The sequence below is a fragment of the Misgurnus anguillicaudatus genome, chromosome 21 (genome assembly GCF_027580225.2).
Source record: "Misgurnus anguillicaudatus chromosome 21, ASM2758022v2, whole genome shotgun sequence".
Lineage (NCBI taxonomy): Eukaryota > Metazoa > Chordata > Actinopteri > Cypriniformes > Cobitidae > Misgurnus > Misgurnus anguillicaudatus.
The window spans coordinates 48,542,610-48,562,561 of NC_073357.2; the positions used below are offsets into that span (position 1 = coordinate 48,542,610).

Genomic DNA, 19,952 nt, shown 5'->3' on the forward strand with positions numbered 1-19,952 from the left:
AAATTTCAATTACCTATTTTTCACATGCTTGTGGAGAATGGTTTCCCGAAACTAAGTTACTGGGTTGATCTTTTTCACATTTTCTAGGTTGATAGAAGCACTGGGGACCCAATTATAGCACTTAATCATGGAAAAAAGTACAATTTTCATGGTATTTTAAAGGTGAAGGATGTCAATTTTATGATTATAAAGTACCGTCTTCTATCCCAACTTAATGCATACAACTGCTAGTAATCCATTAATACTGTAGGTTGAGTTGTCCCCTTTAAAGTGTAAACACTGTGACTCTGCGCTTTTATTGCTTTGTTTTAGCATTCAGCCCGACAGTAATATCACTGTAGCTATTTTTATGTAACTTTTTCAAATGCATACAGAGGGTGTATTTGGTAAAACCATGTTTTAAAAGAGTAATTATTTTGGGCAATCCCATATTGTGATGCTAGTGATGCAGAAAATGCTGAAGGTTCTGTTGACTTTTGACCTGACTGACCACATTTAGATGTACAGACTATGAGAAAATGAAGCTAACCACAACAACATGGTGTCTTTACTAAAAATGTATAACATATTATTATTATTGTATGTACCAAAACACAAAATATCGTACATCACAGGACATCAAATTAAACAATGAATGCATTAAACAAAACAACATCTTTGGCACAAATACATGATCGTCAAACGAAGACTGTAAACAAGACGGAGGCATAACAACATTAAAACATATCGACACAGTACAAAAAAATTGCAAGTTAAGAAAAAGTCAAGATTTTGGCAATGTGATGGTCTATCCCAAAGTTCCTAAGTCTGCATTTTCATGCAAAACTGCGTCACGTCTGTGCTGTGTACTTGAACATCAGTTAACGAGGTCTCATTTACAGACCCTTTCCCGGACCCTTTCATGGATCTACTGTAGCACCACGCTCTTCTGTTTCTTGTCTCTAAGGGTCCTTATATAGTGCAAATAGGCTGACTGCAGTCTTTTAAAATGAATCCAGGGTCATTTCCGAAAAACAGCTGGAACGATGATTGGTTTGGGTCCTGAAGCAGACCTGAAAGAGAAAAAAAACACTTATTTATATCCATGTACAAATATTATATAGTTTTATGTTAAATATGCTGTGACTGTAAGGTTTATTTTCAATAGATATCATAGAGCACACACAAAAAGTAAAAACTCTGCGGTATCTAACTCTGTGATGTTTATTTAAAACCACAATTGATAGTAGCAGCACAACACTGTTTGCTTTAGTTTATTGAGTGACTTTTCCAAGGTTAACCGTCATTTCAAAACTAACCACTGGCACATCTTTTAGTGTGAAAAGTCAGGATATACACACCTTATAAAAACACGATGTTCTGCTTAGCATTTCAAAATGAAGTGCAGTAAAAGATTCATTTGCTCATAGATTGGAGGAAAGTATAAGGCTACACAAACAGAAATCAGGCTTGAATATCCCGTATGTATTTGCATTTATTTATTAAAAAAGGGGGAAGATGGATGCTTTCATGTGGATAACAGACTGCCATTTGATGTGGATACTCAAGGAGACAAAAGAAAGTATAAAACATTTTGCTTTATACAACATTTTCCAGTCTGGAATTCTCTTACAAAACATACTTTGAATAAATATCCAACTATCCAATCCAAAAAGATTTAAATGTTTTTAAAATAGTCAAAAAATGCTTTGGTGCAGCCAAAGAAAATTAAGCATCATATAATCAGAATAGTATTCTGTAAATAAAGTTTGGTGAATATACAGTGCACAGCATAAATGAGTACACCCCCTTTGAAAATTAAGACTTTTCTCCATTTGTTAGTAAATATGAGACCAATTTCCTTTCTTTTTATAAAATGAAGAGTTTCGTTGCAAAACGAGATAACCACCATTTTTTTAATTGTTCAGAAATCTTGTTTTTTGGTTGTGCTTTCCAATTAATTTCAATTCAACTGCAGTTGGTTTGTTTTGTTTTAAACCTTCATAACGTAAAAAATACAGCTAAGTAGCACCATAAAACAAAATAATAACATGATAACATAATAATAAACATGTTTTGATAAAAATGTTAAAATATGGATTTATCTCGTTTTGCAACAAAACTCTTCAAATAGTTTTATTAAACATTTAATTTTATTAAAGAGTGAAAGTCACTGACCATCTTTAGGATTCAAAAAATAACTAATTTAAATCAAATGAGGTTTTGCAAAAATGAGTTCACCCTGATGAATATGTTAGCAAAAAAATTAAATAAAGTGTAATTAACAGAAATTCACTAGGAAATGAAGAATATAATGAATCATCACACAGGTGGCCACAGGATAACTGGCAATTGAAAGAGAGAAAATCCACTCTCATATAATGGTGACAGAATAAGCACCACATGGTAAAGAAATGTCTCAAGACACGAGAAATAAAGATCATTTCTTCACACAAAATGTTCAAGGTTTCAAGATAATTAGTTGCTAACAAGTTTGAATACTGTCACGAAAGGGATCCAAAAATTTAAAAAGGATGGACTTGTGGGAAGCTCTCTGCGATGTCCAGGGCGTCCACTGAAGTTAACACCTCGTCAAGAGCGTTTTGTGATGAGAGATGTTGAAAAAAATGAAAAAATGATAATGGCTCAATCATTAGAAAGTCAATCTGGGTTGTTTCCTGTGACACCACACGACGGACATACAGGGCAAAGGAGAGGCATGCATGGCTGTCATTCATAGAGGAAGCCACTGGTAAAGCCAATGCACAAAAAGCCTTTTGCTACAGCTCATCTTGGGGCTGTTTACACTTGGTATTAAGATGTGTTTTCATCGATCGGATCACAAGTGGACCAGAGAGACACATTACGTTTACACCTGGTATTTAAATGCGTCTCTTTTGTCCACTTTCGACCACTTCTGTCCTGAATACTGTGAGGGGGTTGGCTATCGAGACGGTGGGCAAGTCTCTCTGCTGTCATTCAAACCTGAGCCGGAGTAATGACGAGTTTATATGGACGCAAACTAATATTATGTCGGAGTGCACTGCTTGTTTAGCAAGTAAACATGCTGCACAGTGTTTTGTACGTGTGTATGTGAGAGATTTCTCTGAATTTTCAGCGCAATTGATGAAATAGGATCGCGCAACTTTCACACGCTTTCAAAACGAAACTACGGAGATCAGCCGCTTTAGTTTTATCAATGAAAGACTAAAAATAGCGCTGTTCACCGAATGTTCATGCCAGAAGTCAAAAAAGACGTAAAACTTGTGTTTAATACCTCAGATTAGATAAATGGGCGGAGAGAAGGCGGTCGCGTGTGGCTGTTTGAACACAATCAACCACATGTGCGTTCCGCAACTCCAAAGCGATCCGATCGAAAGTGGTTTCGACTACCTCTGGATGTGGTTGAAAGTGGTCGAAAGTGGACGAGCTCAAAACGTTTTGAACACCGTTTACACCTGGCATTAACGTCATCCACTTGTGATCCGATCGACGAAAATGCATGTTGAGAGCGTGCTGAGAGCAGAGAAGCACCCGACGCCATTCCCGTCTTTCCATTGTCCAATCAAATGAGGGGAGAGGCGGCCTTACGTTGTGGTGAGGGAAGTTTACAGTTGCTTTGAAGAACCGGACTTCACTCGCTCACTCTCTCCTGCGTGTTTGTGCACCTCTCATCCTCAAACAAGGTCAGAGCAAGCGTCCTCTTTTTAAAGTTTCTGCTAATATGACAGTTAACAGCAAAAGAGCGCTCACGCTTCAATATTTGATTGACAAGACAGCTGACTCGGTGGTTGCCTAGCAATATAAAAAGCCGCGTCACACTGCTCTTTTTTTTAAAAAGCGCCTTGCGTTTCCAAGCGTTTTAAGGTGTGATTAGCCCCTTAAAGATGTAACTGCATGTTGTCAACTTCTTTATTCAATGTCTAGAAGAATTAGTGCCATTTTTAAAAAAAGAATGGAGGCCATACAAAATATTAGATTGTTGTTTTTTTTAGGAATGTTTGTAGGGTGTACTCATTTTTGCATCATCTCATTTGATTTAAATGTGTTATTTTTCGTACCCTTAAGATGGTAAGTGACTTTCACTCTTATGTTAAGAAACATAAATGTTTAATCAAACTGGTGTGTAAAAATACAGCAAATTGGCCTCATATTAACTAACAAACGGAAAAAAATCTTAATTTTCAAAGGGGGTGTACTCATTTATGCCGTGCACTGAATGTATAATGTAGGTTTGATTTCTGTTATTTGTATCTGCTATTGGATCTCAAATACACATGTTGAAAGTTGTCATAAATAGCAAGAGGAAAAGATAAAGCACAGATAGAGAAGCCCACATTATTACAAGTCTGCTGTTCGGGAAATTTAATGTCAAATGTGATGGAAAAACAACTCCTGTTTTCAAACGCTGGTTGATAAATGTTGCATATAAAGTACTGTATGACAGATAACGCTAAACCATATGCACCGACATCACCATAGAGATACAGCTATCACCCAGCAAGCAATTTTGCATTTAAAAGACGTCTAATAGGCATCCAAACACAGCCCAGATGTCTCAAAACATTCATAATTTTGACCACTGGAAATATTTTTCACTGAATGTTACCTAATGTCTTTGCTCACCTGAGACCGGCCTTCAGAGGTGGGATGGCGGTGACCTTTCCCATTGGCTTTGGGCTGCTTGCACGTGGCATCATCACCAGGAGCCCTCCGCTGGAGGATTTGGGCGTTGCTCCACGTGCAGGGCTAAGAGGAAGAGGTCTCTGAGGAGGTGTGAATGAAGATCTGGACTGTTCGGATACCATCTGTACAAGGACCAGAATGATGACAGAATAAGGACACGTCAGGGAATTTGTGTAGTGCTGTTTTCGCCACAACAGGATTTTTAGCACAAAATCATCACAATTTCAAGTGATACTACAATTACATTTATGGATTTGGCAGACTCTTGTGCACTACAATTTCTACGTTTTGTCAGCATTTGTGTTCCCTGGGTTCGAACCCATGTGTTCCCTGAGCTCAACCAAGTTGGCATATTATTAAACTGGATTTAAATTGGAACTGCTAAATGGCCAACTAACTAAAGCAGACAAACAAATCTAAAGCTTCTTTCAGTCAGTTTTCTAGAGACTCCAGTTGAGACACATGAGATCAGTGTAGTATTTTTCTCAGGAGAAACATATAAGAAGCAAAAAATCTCATTTGATCTCACTGCTGTCTTTAAATACAATCCCAGTTGTGATTCTTTTTCTTACTGTATGTGACGAACGAGTGATTTTGAGTAAACCCAAGAACAGCAGGACTAAACTCTTACCAGTGGACTGCGTGAAGGATTCAGAGGCAGAGGCTTCTTGGGTGGGCTGAGTTTCTGAGGTGATGCTACAGCTTTGGGGATACCGGGTGAGTTGGGGGGCTTGAAAATGGGTGGTGGAGGTCGAGGTCCTTTGACGTTGCTGAGAGATGGAGAAGGAGCGGGCCGAAGAGGACGGACAATATTGACTGGCTGTGTACCGTTGGAGGCTGGGTTTGGCCTCAGAGGAAGCACCTCCTTACTGGTGTGAGGTAGCTTTAGGAAAAAGACAAGTTAAAGTTACTTTAGTTAAATCCATATAAGTCTTATGACTTGCAGTGCTGTATATCAAACTTTTGCGTTTTTTGCTACAAAAGGTTCTTCACAAAAGAACAATTTTTGTTTCCCCAAAAAACCTTTTAGTCAAAGGTTCTTATAAGAATCATTTTTTTTCTTACAAATTAAAAAATAATTTCCACAAATTATTCCAGGACCAGGCCTTTGTTATATTAGAACATTTAAGTAGCTTTTACAAACAAACATAAAAAAACAATACTGTTCAGTCCTTGCAGATATTTATGCACTTTTATGCAATGAAATTGCGTGAACTTGCAATAATTGTGTGAACTTGCAAAAACAGGTTGTAGCTTTTGCAGCTTTTCAACGATGTCCACGTCACATAATCACGTCACATAATCACGTCACTTCATAACGTTTCCATGGCAACAGGGGACATGGCTGTGCTTGTATGAAGTAAATGCAACATTTTTCAACTTTGTGCTAAGATATATGTGATTTTTTGCTACGAAAATGTGGGGATTATGAAATCATGCAAGCCCCGCATATTTTGCATCCAGAAATATGTCATTTATTTCGAGAAAGTGCGGCGTATTTGAAAAAATGCGATCCCCGCATAAATACGCAGACTTTGGCTGATTATGCATTGAATCATGCGATTGCATAATCACATTTTTTGGGGGGGGTGTACTGTTGTGCAATCATATTTAAGAGCAGATATGAAGCTTCTAGTCTCGTGTACCTTAAGGTTGGCACTTATGTTTGGTGGCCCCACCACCTTCAAATGGAAAGGATGATTTAGGTGTCCATTCTTTTCCTTTTCAATGGTGCCCTCATGTCTAAAAAGAGAAATCAAATATAGTTTATGAAACTGAACAGATTTACATTTACACAAAGATGTGACAAACTAATCATGGCCGGAATGAAACTCTAACTTGTGCAGTAAACACTATAAAGTATATGAAACAGTACACATTACACAACAATAAACATTGCAAAATGTCTGGAGGATAGCCAGTTGATAAAATGCGTGTCCGTGAGAACTGTAAGTGGACTTATGTTTTGGGTTTATTTAAGCCTGTTATCATATTAGTCTGTAGGTCTTGCAAATTTAAAGTAAGTTAGCTGGTGATTTTTGTTGTTTGAGCAACCTGCTAGCTAGGTTGCATGTGCCTGTTGATTCGATATAATAAGCGCTCTTGCTCACGTTATTTATGTGCAATATTTACATGCTACAGTAGTTACACTCCTTTAAGATAATGTTATTAATAGTGGGAAATAATCAGTTTTTACAATTTTCACGCTATCCATCATCATTCGCCAGACGTTCTACAAAATCTGCTTTAGTTTGTGTTTACTAACCCTTCAGTGTCACTTCATCACACAGTTTTTTTCGTTAGAGGTATCTGTTCAAAACATTTCATTTATTAATAAACTACTAGTATGTGCTCATTTTCTGTCATAGTTTCTTCAAAATGAAGTTTTTTGAGTGTTTTAAATAAAAATATTTTCATTATGATGCGTACGCTTCGCCCATTTAATTGCCACGCTTCCCGGCAAACCCTACCACCTTAACTAACAAATTTCCTGCAAGAAACCCTGTAAATATAATTATTATTTTTTTTAGAGCTACAGAAGTGATTTTCTCTTTGTCTTGGGTTGTTTGATTAACATTAAAAGACACAAACTTAGGTAGGTTAATTGATGTTACTGTCTCTTTAAGACCAAATAAGTATGGACTGGTTTCTGACTGTAATCTATACATACACTTAAGACATAAACAAAACAATTTTTATTAGAAAAATAATAGTGTGGAGATCATTTTGTTGTGCCCTGTTAAGAACCGAAAGATTTTATGTTTGCTAGCTTTTTGAAACGCGTCTCTCCATGTGTGCACTTTTGAATGCACTTAAACGCACGCACACAGACGGAGGGCGAATTCAAAACGGCACAGCATTAACAGTCGCCCCATATAAACACGTTCTTGTCGCTTTCTAATATTACTATTAAACTACTGATGGAACATGGACCTTTTTGGCAATGCCTTTCATTCTTTTCTGGGGAAACAAATTGTGAAATGAAGTAAATGGGACAAACAAAAGTCTCCCAGTTTAGAACAAAATATCTAAAAATGTGTTCTGAAGACAATCAGAGCACTTGTTGGTTTAGAACGACACAGGGGTAAGAAATTTATGATAAAATTATCATTTTGGGGTAAATAAAAGTCCTAGAAAAAAATTTGTAGCGTTAAAAAGTAACACAAAAATGTTAACTTTCACAGCCTTATTACAATTATTAAAATTTTTTAACAATTTTTATTAATTTTAAATTTACATTTATTAAAATGTATCAACGTGCAAAATATCTCCTCAGCATAAGTATTCAGGTCATTTATCTATGTTACTGCACAGCTTTTGCCTGTGTACCCGCCTCAAGTCATAGCATTCATAGCATTGTCAGTCTGCTGGCGAACTACAATCTTCAGTGTTTCTATGAGCTTTGAAAAAGTCTTTGGCTGGTTCTTTCAAGGGCTTTGGAGAATATTTGTCACAAAGCCGCTTGAGCACTGTCTTGGCTGTGTGCTCTGGGTCATTCTCATGCGAATCGTTGGTCTTGTCAAAGGTTGCGTGCTCCACAGAGCGGCTTCTCCTTAAGGAACGCTCTATATTTGGCTCTATTCAACCTCAGTCCTGTTGCCTGCCAATCCTACAACCACTTACTGAGAATAATCCCCTCAGAATGACGCTGCCCGCATTGTGTGCTACTGCAGCAGTCGAAATGCATTATGGTTTTCCTTACGTTGAAAACTCATCTAATATAATTGTGTTTGAACACCAAAGCATTTACTCATATTCTTATTTCTCATTCTGAACACAATCAAGGGGTTCAGGTTTATATACAGCTCTTGAAAAAATTAAGAGACCACTCCAAATTTGCCTTTAATCATCTTTTGTATGTATGCCAGTCAATCAAGGTTCTTACATGTTAAGTCAATGATGTTACAGGTTCTTTATGGGCTATACAACCAAAATAGTTTCTTCTGTGGCATCATGTAGCACCTCTTTTTTTAAGGAAGTATGCCCTGGTTATGAAATCTCTGATCCCTGGTTCCGGCTACGATACGATAATCCACACGGCTCAATACATGGTTACGCGGTAATGAAAAGAAGCAGGCGGTAATTAAATTCATTCTACTTGAACTAAATATCCTGAGGAGATAAATGAGTCATCTAAGAACAGATCCCGAATCCTTCTCATCCGTTTATTGGACCATAGCTTTGGAAGCAACTGTTGGATGGGCTGCAGCAGTGATAGAGGTCAGAGTCTGTTTAACCATCATTGCAGAGCTCAATTGCCAATTGGATTATTTGTGTGGTGCTTCTTGTATAGGATGTGTATATAGCAACTAACAGAATAAGAGGACCATAATAACACAGAGCTCATTATTAGCTGTTAGGCAGTACTTGGTTCACCTTCAATTGGGTTTTAAATGTAAGATCTAGGGTCCTTTTATTTAATATAACAGTAGATTAAATTAAAACATTAATGGGAGGCAGATTTAACTTTATCCGTTTAGAGCACTGTATTATTCTTTTATTGCCTTGGGCATTAAAGTCACTTCAAGGTGGAGAAGCAATTGTTTTCAATGCAATTAATGTACTGCTTGGACAAAGCCAAATTAACATACTGCATTGGATGAAGCAAAGGGGTGGATTTCAATAGATGTAAATATAAGTAAAATACCCTGCAATGTTATGTTCTAAACAGAGATGGCGATAGAGAGGCAAATTGCAGCTTTAAAATGTTTTTGAATTAGGAGCGTCTGAACAAAAATATATTTTGGGTACAACTAGGCCACAGAGGCGTAAGGTTATACATCATTCACTGTGTGTAAATAAAAGTGATTCTGCAACTGTGTTCTTTTCTCTATTAAAGCAAAAAATCGTTATGGATCAAAGACGCACTGACCGACTGAATGGAAACAAGGAATTCATTTTAAAAACAAGGCTTAAAGCTAGCCGACTCCTAGACTAAAACACATGTTTGAATCACTGTTTCAATTAAAAATAACTTGCAACAATAGATCTTAAAATATGCCAGTGCCATTGATTTGTCTCAAGATACACACCAGTAATGTCTTTTTTTAAGGCATGTTTATAAAAGATGCTTAAGCATCTTCATTTAACTAATGCCTAGTCCTGGGTTTAGCTAAGCCTTGTCGGTGAAACCAGGCCATTATGTATTATTTACGAAATGTCTCTATTGTTATAATGATATTGTATTATTATATATTATTATATTTGTATTATAGAAAAAGAAATATCTGCCAAAAGTTTAATGCATATAAGCCAGCAGGTTTCGCTATATCTCAGATACATGACTACTGAGGTGTCATTTCCACCAGGCAAATATTTGCTACATAACTTATATCTTCAACTTGCCATACAAAGAGACATTTTGAATTCACTGTATGATGTATTTGTTCATCTGGAACGTCACTATATGTATTTACATGCCTTCAGAAGTTTGTTTTTAAACTATTTTCCATCAGCCCTGCCTTAAAAAACTATTTTGACCTCCACACATAAGTCCAAGTATTTGGGTTACACATCTGCAAAAAAGTTTTCAAGAGAAAACATTAAACATACAGTAACTGATGGACTTGAGGAAAGAAACAACTTTTGTCATTGATTTGTAAGAATATTTGTATGAATCACTCAACCACTATGAAGGGGGAAAGTATTTGCCCTTCATGATATTCTCCAATTTTGGGATGTGTTCATCTGATATTTCTAATTCTGTTGGATCCGGTAATTATGATGATGATGATCATAAATTATGAAAATTGTAGGTATTTCCCAAAGCATCAAAAACTCAATACAGTGTTATTTAAATACAAAACTATGTTATATTTAAGCATCTTCAAAATAGTCATCTTTTGCCAAAAATTTGCTAAAAGAAAATTCTTGACATTTAGTCACATCTATTCTGGGTTCTTATTGGCTATTTTTTCTTTCGAGTCCAAGGCATCCATATTAAATGTTTATTTTTAAATTAAATGTATGGTTTGTAATAAAAGAATATGTTGCTGCAATTATATATTTTTTAAACATTTACCATCAGATCAAATTATTTTGAAGACCATTAAAAAAAGTTGGTTCTGGTTGCCCTTAATTTGTGAGTTAATTCAACTTAAAAATATTAGTTGTACAACAATTTTTACACAACTTTTTTTAATCAACCAATATTTTTAAGTTGAACGAATTAAAAATTTGAAGGAAATCGAATAACTTCATTTTAAAGGTAAACTAACTACAATAGTTAACATGTGAAGTGGATCAAAACCTTCCCTAAAAGTTGGCTTTAAACCAATCCCCAATACCCGTTCTTGTCTTATACAACTTTGATGAACGTTTTTGATCCATTTTAAATGTTGACTAGTTTATTTTTTATAGTGCGCACTATAGTTGCACCAACCCCTTTGTTAAAGCAACACTGTGTAGTTTCCATGTAAAAATGACTTACAGCTCCCCCATGTGGTTGAAAAGCGCAACAGTGCCTGGTATCAGACACTCTTCTGCAGGCAGGGGGAGGGGCGGGGCTGTGTGCTCTACCCCCCACCGCCACTTTCAGAGTGTGCTTGTAGCAGCTAGGAGGTTGCTCAGGTTGCAGCAACAGTACAATTTGTCCAGTTAAAAGTTGTTCTATCACTGAAAACATTATTTAAAGGTAAAAAAACTACATAGTGTTGCTTTAAGTCTTCTACACCTATCTTTATGTACCAATTATTACAGGGGCAACATTGGTAACTTTTTCTTTTAAATACATTTTATGGCTGCTTTATCAGACCTACAAAAATATTTTATTTCAGAATAATTATTTAATATAACGTTGAAAACATTCTTAATAAAAATGTAATGATGATCAAGCAGATGCAAACAGGAAAAAAGTATCTAAAGGTCTCTAAATATATAAAGGCAGTAATACCTGCTGCCTTTGCTCATCTCTCTCTGTGTCCTCCACTTGTGGTAGTAGGAGCTTTTAATCCTGATGCAGTAGAAGGCAGTAAGTATAGCAGGGAGAAGCACTAGAAAAGCAAACAGCAGCCCAACAACCAATCCCGCCTGACCTGAGAACAGATATAGAACATAAATCAACTTTTAGACAGGGGTCAACCAAAATCACACAGTGAAATGCCCACCAATTATCTCTCCTAATGAATAATACATACAAGACCCTTCATGTGTGCACTATATTCATTCTGTACTGTAATAATATCTAGCTATCCTGTGCCTAGTATACATTTGCCAAACTGAACAATATGGCTGCACAACCAGAAACCATTAAATACTAAATCCTGCAATGCAATGCATGTGTGACAAATAAACAGAAAGAATTAAAGGAGTATTTTAGGAGTCAGTATTTCAGTTAAGACAGCTCAAACATTCATTTTATTCAGGGACTAGACTTATTGTGCGTGCAGTATCATCTGAATGTAGCCTTATGACCATAAAGTGTGGCAAGAAGAGTCACAATACTCTGTTGAACTTAGAAATTGCTCTTGATACTCTATAATACCAAAAAAGGGTTTAAAAAGGAAAAATACAAACATTTGAGATTTATGATCAAGGTCACATCCTGAAAGAGGTGTGAGACAGAAAAAGGAAAAGAAAGAGAGAGTGAAAAAGAGAGAGGAAACAAGTGATAAAATCTTAGATCAATATCTTCGAAAGATAGACAAAAGGGAGGTGAGAAAGTGAGAAAAAAGCAAGTGTGAAAACACATTTTTACTGAAAGCTGAAGGTTAACTGACTGTGATATTGTATAGGGCCACTGTCCACGCTGCCACCCAATCCTGGTTTCTCACAGAAGGGAGGAGCCCATCCATGGTTGCAGTGACAGTTGCCATTACTGTTACACACCTTTATATAAAACACAGGAAACAGGAAATAAAACTTTTTCATAAGGGAGATTTGGGTGTAACATTAACATGCCTTTGGTAAAGGGAACGTTCACTGAAAATGAAAATTCTCTCACCATTTATAATGCTTTTTAAATTTTTAACAAAATGTACAGGTTACTTGATTCTATTAAAGAAAGAGGCTTCATATAATTAATAATCTTCTCTTTTAATATAATCTGCTCTGTATTACAAGTTTTTTAAAGCCATATGCCGGCTTTGGTTCAGAACAGACTAAATCTAAGAAATGTCACCCTCAGCCATAACTCCTAAATCTCATTCATATGGATTAGAGTGGGGTTTGAGGGTCTTGGCATTCCCTGTTACTATCCATCCACCTTTGTTGTATTGAAAAGAGCAGCCTGGCATTCAGACAGATAACGCTTGATGTACACAAAAAGGAAAAACCATGACATGTCCCTTGCAACAAATAACAAAATGCTAAAAGAATGCATCTGTTAAAAAACATATTGTGTCTAGTTAAGGACAACACATCTAGTGTGTTGTCCTTAACTTAACACATCTCAGTGTTATTTTTGGAACAAAACACTTTGTGTTGTCCCTTTTATTTATTTGAACTCAAAATCAACACAAAATAACACATACTGTGTTAAATAGGATAACACAAAACAATGTGTTAAAATTAACACATCCTTTCTTAGAGTGTACATATAAACTTACCTAAAGGATTATTAGGAACATCATACTAATACTGTGTTTGACCCCCTTTCGCCTTCAGAACTGCCTTAATTCTACGTAGCATTGATTCAACAAGTTGCTGAAAGCACTCTTTAGACATGTTGGCCCATATTGATAGGATAGCATCTTGCAGTTGATTTATATTTGTGGGATGCACATCCAGGGCACAAATCTCCCGTTCCACCACATCCCAAAGATGCTCTATTGGGTTGAGATCTGGTGACTGTGAGGGCCATTTTAGTACAGTGAACTCATTGTCATGTTCAAGAAACCAATTTGAAATGATTCGAGCTTTGTGACAAGTAGCCATCAGAGGATTGGTACATGGTGGTCTTAAAGGGATGGACATGGTCAGAAACAATGCTCAAATAGGCCGTGGCATTTAAATGATGCCCAATTGGCACTAAGGGGCCTAAAGTGTGCCAAAAAACATCCCCCACACCATTACACCACCACCAGCAGCCTGCACAGTGGTAACAAGGCATGATGGATCCATGTTCTCATTCTGTTTACGCCAAATTCTGACTCTACCATCTGAATGTCTAAACAGAAACCGAGACAGTCTTTAACTGTCCAATTTTGGTGAGCTCGTGGAAATTGTAGCATCTTTTTCCTATTTGTAGTGGAGATGAGTGGTACTCGGTGGGGCCTTCTGCTGTTGTAGCCCATCCACCTCAAGGTTGTGCGTGTTGTGGCTTCACAAATGCTTTGCTGCATACCTCGGTTGTAATGTGTAAAGTGGTTATTTCAGTCAAAGTTGCTCTTCTATCAGCTTGAATCAGTCAGCCCATTCTCCTCTGACCTCTAGCATCAACAAGCCATTTTCGCCCACAAGACTGCCGCATACTGGATGTTTTTTCCCTTTTTACACCATTCTTTGTAAACCCTAGAAATGGTTGTGCGTGAAAATCCCAGTAACGGAGCAGATTGTGAAATACTCAGACCGGCCCGTCTGGCACCAACAACCATGCCATGCTCAAAATTGCTTAAATCAACTTTCTTTCCCATTCTGACATTCAGTTTGGAGTTCAGGAGATTGTCTTGACCAGGACCACACCCCTAAATGCATTGAAGCAACTGCCATGTGATTGGTTGATTAGACAATTGCATTAATGAGAAGTTGAACATGTGTTCCTAATAATCCTTTAGGTTTGTGTATGGATGTATGGATCTTATATATAATATCATTATATAAACTGAATATAGGCTGTTGTTATTGATGCAATTAACAACAAAGCATCCCAAATACATCGTCATCTTCACTAAACCCAACAAACATCCTTATTTTAAACATGGATTGCTTCAAACGTGTGCATGCACTATCTTTCTTTAAAATAAGTAACATTGCCTACCTAATGCAATGACATTCAGACATTTCTGTATCTGAATCAAACTTTTTACAACCATCAAGTGTACATTAAGCTTAAGAATCAGTCCGAATCATATGCTGCGATTTACCGATCACAATTTTCACTGCTACAACTGTAGTATATATTTAAGTACAGGGCAAATATGAAATATACGAGCTTTCATCTTAATGGATTTTTTTAAACACCGAATATTTTACACGCTTCAATCTCACCCAGAGGCAAACCAGGCAGAGCGGGCGGGAAAGAAAACGTGCTGCGTGCAAGTATCACCATCACTCACTTTATTCACTATCCACACACTTCCCTAAGACATACAATCAATATGAATCAAACGATAATGCAAATGAATAATGAAAAAGCACTTTCTGAATCTCTAATATCCCCTGAAAGACGTGTCGTATTTGGTTGCCCTTTTGAAAAGCGTCTGGGTAAATAAGCAAGAAATAAAGAAATAAAAGTAAGCTGACAAAATCGTGAGGCAGAGAGGGCAAACGGATTAAAGAATGACGGGATCGAGTTTATACAGCTTGAAGGCTGTTTACGACCATTTGACCAGAAAATACACAAATCGAATGCTATAGCTTTGCTAATATAAGAAAAGTGTTGGTTTTATTAGAGCCAGTACGTGTCGGAGATGACTGACCCAGAGGGCGGTTTTAAAGGATTTAAAGGTGTGAAATCGGCAATGAGTCAGTCTGGGTTAAAAACAACTCTTAAATTACTAAGGCATAGTTTTTTTTCTGACTCATAATTTTTACATTAGTAGTGTTTTCAAAGTGCAGTTCAGACGAATCCCTAAAACAAATTGTTCGTCTTTGTTTGTTTATTTATTATCTATTATCTTTTTTTAAACTTGAGTAAACTCTCTACTTTTCCAATAATGATTTATATTTTTATGCCTTTGAATATTAATTATTAAGTATCATTTATCACCATGCCCACACTGAACCTGCGCCTGGACGAGATTTTCTTACAAAAGCAAAGTGAAAAGCCTAAAGATACTGATCATCAAATCTTTTTGCTATATGACCACTTACCCCATGACCGTGGCAGCGGGCGATGCATGTTTCTAACTCAGTGAAAGAGGCATTTTGACATCGACGGTCTTTGCAAACCTAAAGCCGAATAAGACAATAACTTTTTTTATCACAAACACATTTGTTAAATCTTTGAAACACTTCATGACTCTAACAATCACTTTTTTTAAATAAAAAACATTTAAATTAGGGCTGTCAAGATTAATCGCGATTAATTGCATAAAAGTTTTTTTTTTTTGCATGTGTGTGCACTGTATGTAATTATTTTGTATATATAAATACACACACACACACACACACACAAATGCATGTATTTAAGAAACATTTACATGCATATATTTATTTATTTAGATTTTGATATTTTTTTATATTATATATAAATTAAAAAAATATATACATAAACAAACCTTTTCTTAAATGTATAAATGTATGTGTGTATTTATATATGCATAATAACTACACACAATACACACACAAATATATTTTGCAAACACAAACTTTTATTTTGTATGCATTTAATCGTGATTAATCTTTTAACAGCCCTAATTTAAATCAAATTTTATATACATTTATATACGGTGATATAAAACACATGATCCCACATAGTCAGTCATAAAAAAATTATCTGGTTATCCTGGTTTATTTTATGATTATATTTGCACAATATGTACATTGTTGACATCTTACTTAGCATACTGAATTTACAACATGAGCAAAAAAACCCCACTCCCCAAAAAACTTGCCTTTCCCTCTCCACATTTGGTGCCAGTCATGACCAGTCCAGGGTCAGGGAGATCGCCCTGCCCGTCCTGAGTGCTGTAAACATATGTGCCCCTGCACTTGAACTCGCTTTTATCGGTGCGGATGGTGGTGTCTATGGACACAAAATTTGTGCCCTTTGGTTTCTTGGCAGCACTGTGACACTGTATCTTGCCGCATTTGGCATCGCTGTAGGGAGATTTTATATAATGCAAGTTTACATATAAGAGTTAACATATAGTATCTGCATACTCTACATGCAACAAAAGCAAATGTGACCCTGGACCATAAAACCAGTAAAAAGGGTCAATTTTATAAATTAAGATTTATACATACAGTACTGTGCAAAAGTCTTAGGCCACCATGCCAGAATTAGATTTGGTGTTTTGTTATAGTGATCATATATAATTGTTTCTCAGTCTCTTTAATAGAATACATCCAGAAAATACAGGAAATGTGTATATAGTATTAAAAACTGTATAAAAATGTAAACTGATGTGTCAAGTTTTTAGGGTAAACTCCCCTTCCACTTGAGCAATAGCAGGAAACTGCAGGATCTCTTAAACCTAAATAAAATTAAATCCTAATTTCTAATTTTAAAGAAATTAGTCTTTTTACTTCATTCTGCTCAAAAACACTCAAGATGTGTTTAGTGCCAAGAGAGGTCACACTAAACACAGATGATGCCTAAAGACATTTAGTCCTGAAAATTGTGTTTTTATTTTTTTACATATTTCCTATATTTCCTGTTTGTGTCTTATTAAAATAGATTGAAAAATAAATATGTATGTACATTAAAACTTCTAAAACAACAAGTCTGGTGGTGGTGGCCTTTTGCACAGTACTGTAATCTGAAAGCTGAATAAATAAGCTTTCCATTGATGTATGGTTTGTTACAATTGTTTGGCCGAGACACGACTATTTGAAAATCTAGAATCAGCAAAAAAAAAATAATAATCAGCAAAAGTCTTTTGAAACCAATATTACTAATGAAAAATACATTTTGATATATGTCCGGTAGGAAATGTACTAAATATCTTTACTTATTAATAATTTTGACCTATACAATGTATTGTTTCTACTATTTCTACTGTTCAAATATAGGGTCACAAATATGATAAAAGTATGATTTAATTTAACAATGAATCAGATTATATTACGCTGCAGTTTCAGAAAAAGTTACAAAAGCGGTCACTGGGATGGAAACCTTTAACTCATTCCCCGCCATTGACAAGTTATCTCATGAATTAAGAGAAAACATTTGCATGAAAAAAACGTGTTCCTGATGAGTTTGTATGATTATCTGTAATACCGTGATTAGCCACTAGATAATCTTACCCAATTTATTAAAAAAATATATAAATTTTACACCTGTGTATGTTTTGATAATCGTTCTGAATCTGATCTCTCACAAAATTCTTTAACAAAAATCCAATCTTTTCAGCTTTTTGTTAAAAAAAAATATTTTTGAAAGAAAAATACCCATATATCAAGTTTATAAACAGAGAAAAAATATAGAATGAAAGTTTTTTTGAAGGGTCCGTTCTTTCATTTGATATATTTGTATCTATATATATTTTTAGAAGAAAATTTTCCTGGAAGCCATTTTGTGAAAATCACAAAAAATGCTGGCGGGCAACTAAAAAAAAAAAAGACTGGCGGGGAATGAGTTAAATAGGTCTTATATCTTTGAGCTAATAATATGTACCCTTAAGGTAGTAATAATAGTTACAGCTTTTTCTGAAAGTGTACTGATGTGATTGGAGTCATGCAATGACATGTAAACATCCCTTAAAGTGATGTTGTTGTCAACCAGCTAATTTACTGACTGAATTAGACACGCCCCTTCTGAAAGTCCCAAAATTAATCCATTTATAAACTCTGAAATATACTGTATCACTGTATTACAAAAAGTGTCCTGAAATAATCTCACCCTTTCTTTGGGGTATTGGAGACATGTTCTGTATGCTATCCATTTAAACAATTTATATCAATTTCAGTACCTACATTATTTTTAAAGGAGTAATAGAATAGAAAGGATAGAAGCAATGCACAGTCTGTAACAAAATCTGTAAATGTAAAGTTTGTACAACTGCTGATGCGGCTGCATTTACTGTAAGAATTAATTTAGTCTTTATAGATGAGAGATTCGTAAGATAAATTGTAAAGTGCTGTAACTGTTTAAAAGTTGATTTAGCTCAAATAGCTATTTGCAGAAAATACAGATTTAATTTTACTAAGGTCAGCAATTTTGTGCAGGAAACAGCACAGGGCTAGTCATTGCAATGAAATCACACATCTCACCTTTTCTCACACTTCACAAAGTTGCCATGAATGTCCTTGCCACAGTTTCCAAAGGCGTTTCCTGCCGCGTTCACATCCTGAAAGCAGGCGTCATGTGCTGGCTGTGCACCTGGACAAATTCACTTACTCAGTTAACTCACGTTACCTCTGAGATATGTCCATTTCAATCAAGTTTTCAAACAGACACATGGTGTGAAAATTGGCTAACTGGCTTTAAGCCAATAGCTACAGTTTAGTTCGAGTTAATATTTTTTGAATATACTGTTAGAAATAAATGGTAAAAAAATGGTCACAAGCTGTCACTGGTGCACTACCCTTTCAAAAGGTCCTAATATGTACCATTTAGGTACAGATATGTACCAATATGTACCTTTGAGGTACTAATATGAATTCTTTGGGCTCTATCATACACCCGGAGCAATGGAGTGCAATGCGCGACGCAAGTGTCTTTTGCTAGTTTCAACCCAGCACAATGATCATTTTCACGTTTAGCGCCACGTTGTTATAATAGCAAATGCATTTGCACCCAATTTGGGCCCATGAGCATTCTGGTCTGAAAATGAGGTGTGTTCAGGCGCATTGTTGGCGCGTTGCTATTTTGAGGCAATTAAAATGGACCACGCCATTGACCAACTAAAACCTGGTCTAAACAAGTCAAATGTCAATGGCGCAATATTGGTTTTGTTATTTAATGAGCGCGTTAGTAATATGCGCCTATAGACGGGACAACAACGCGCGTTTGCTTATCACACAAATGGATGCGCAGCAGCACAAAAACCTTTTAAAATGCGACAAATGAAAGGATTGAAATGTAAAAGATTATTATTGAGTCTCCTGTACATAAATGAGGACCGATTATTAGACGTTAGAAGGTGTAAAGTGCTGCTTCACCTGCAGCCTGGTAAGTAGCCTAAATAAATGCTTTGCTTTAAACAAATGCATCTATTGTTAAATATTTGTTTAAATGCTACCCCATGGATTTATTGTATATGATGACTCTGTACCTGTGGATATGGTAAGATGAGAAACATTTCTAAGAAATGCTTTTTTTAAAAAAAAACATGGTGCTGTCCGAGTGCTGAAACGGCTTTTCGCACATTTGTAAATTCTTTATCTCTTGTTTGTTACAAATAAAGTATTTTTAGAGTACAAACCTTTTCTTGCATATTTGCCAATTATTTTATGAGATTACAATGATTATGTAGGATATCAATACATTTACAGCAATTAAAAACCTGCTATTTTTATTTCCA

The 19,952-nt window shown here is 35.8% G+C and overlaps 1 protein-coding gene across 1 annotated transcript in view; it reads right to left on the reverse strand.

Annotated features, from left to right (window-relative positions):
- Nucleotides 1-542: 542 nt before the first annotated feature.
- Nucleotides 543-19,952, reverse strand: part of adam19a (ADAM metallopeptidase domain 19a) — a 125,796-nt gene continuing 106,386 nt past the window's right edge. The window contains exons 15-23 of the mRNA XM_055211459.2: nt 18,700-18,808; nt 16,380-16,584; nt 15,637-15,714; nt 12,384-12,492; nt 11,558-11,699; nt 6,312-6,408; nt 5,297-5,548; nt 4,606-4,787; nt 543-1,052 (exon numbers count right to left, since the gene is read on the reverse strand). Of these exons, the coding sequence (XP_055067434.2) occupies nt 1,001-1,052; nt 4,606-4,787; nt 5,297-5,548; nt 6,312-6,408; nt 11,558-11,699; nt 12,384-12,492; nt 15,637-15,714; nt 16,380-16,584; nt 18,700-18,808 (1,226 nt within the window). The 3' untranslated portion in view covers nt 543-1,000. The remainder of the gene's footprint in view (nt 1,053-4,605; nt 4,788-5,296; nt 5,549-6,311; nt 6,409-11,557; nt 11,700-12,383; nt 12,493-15,636; nt 15,715-16,379; nt 16,585-18,699; nt 18,809-19,952) is intronic.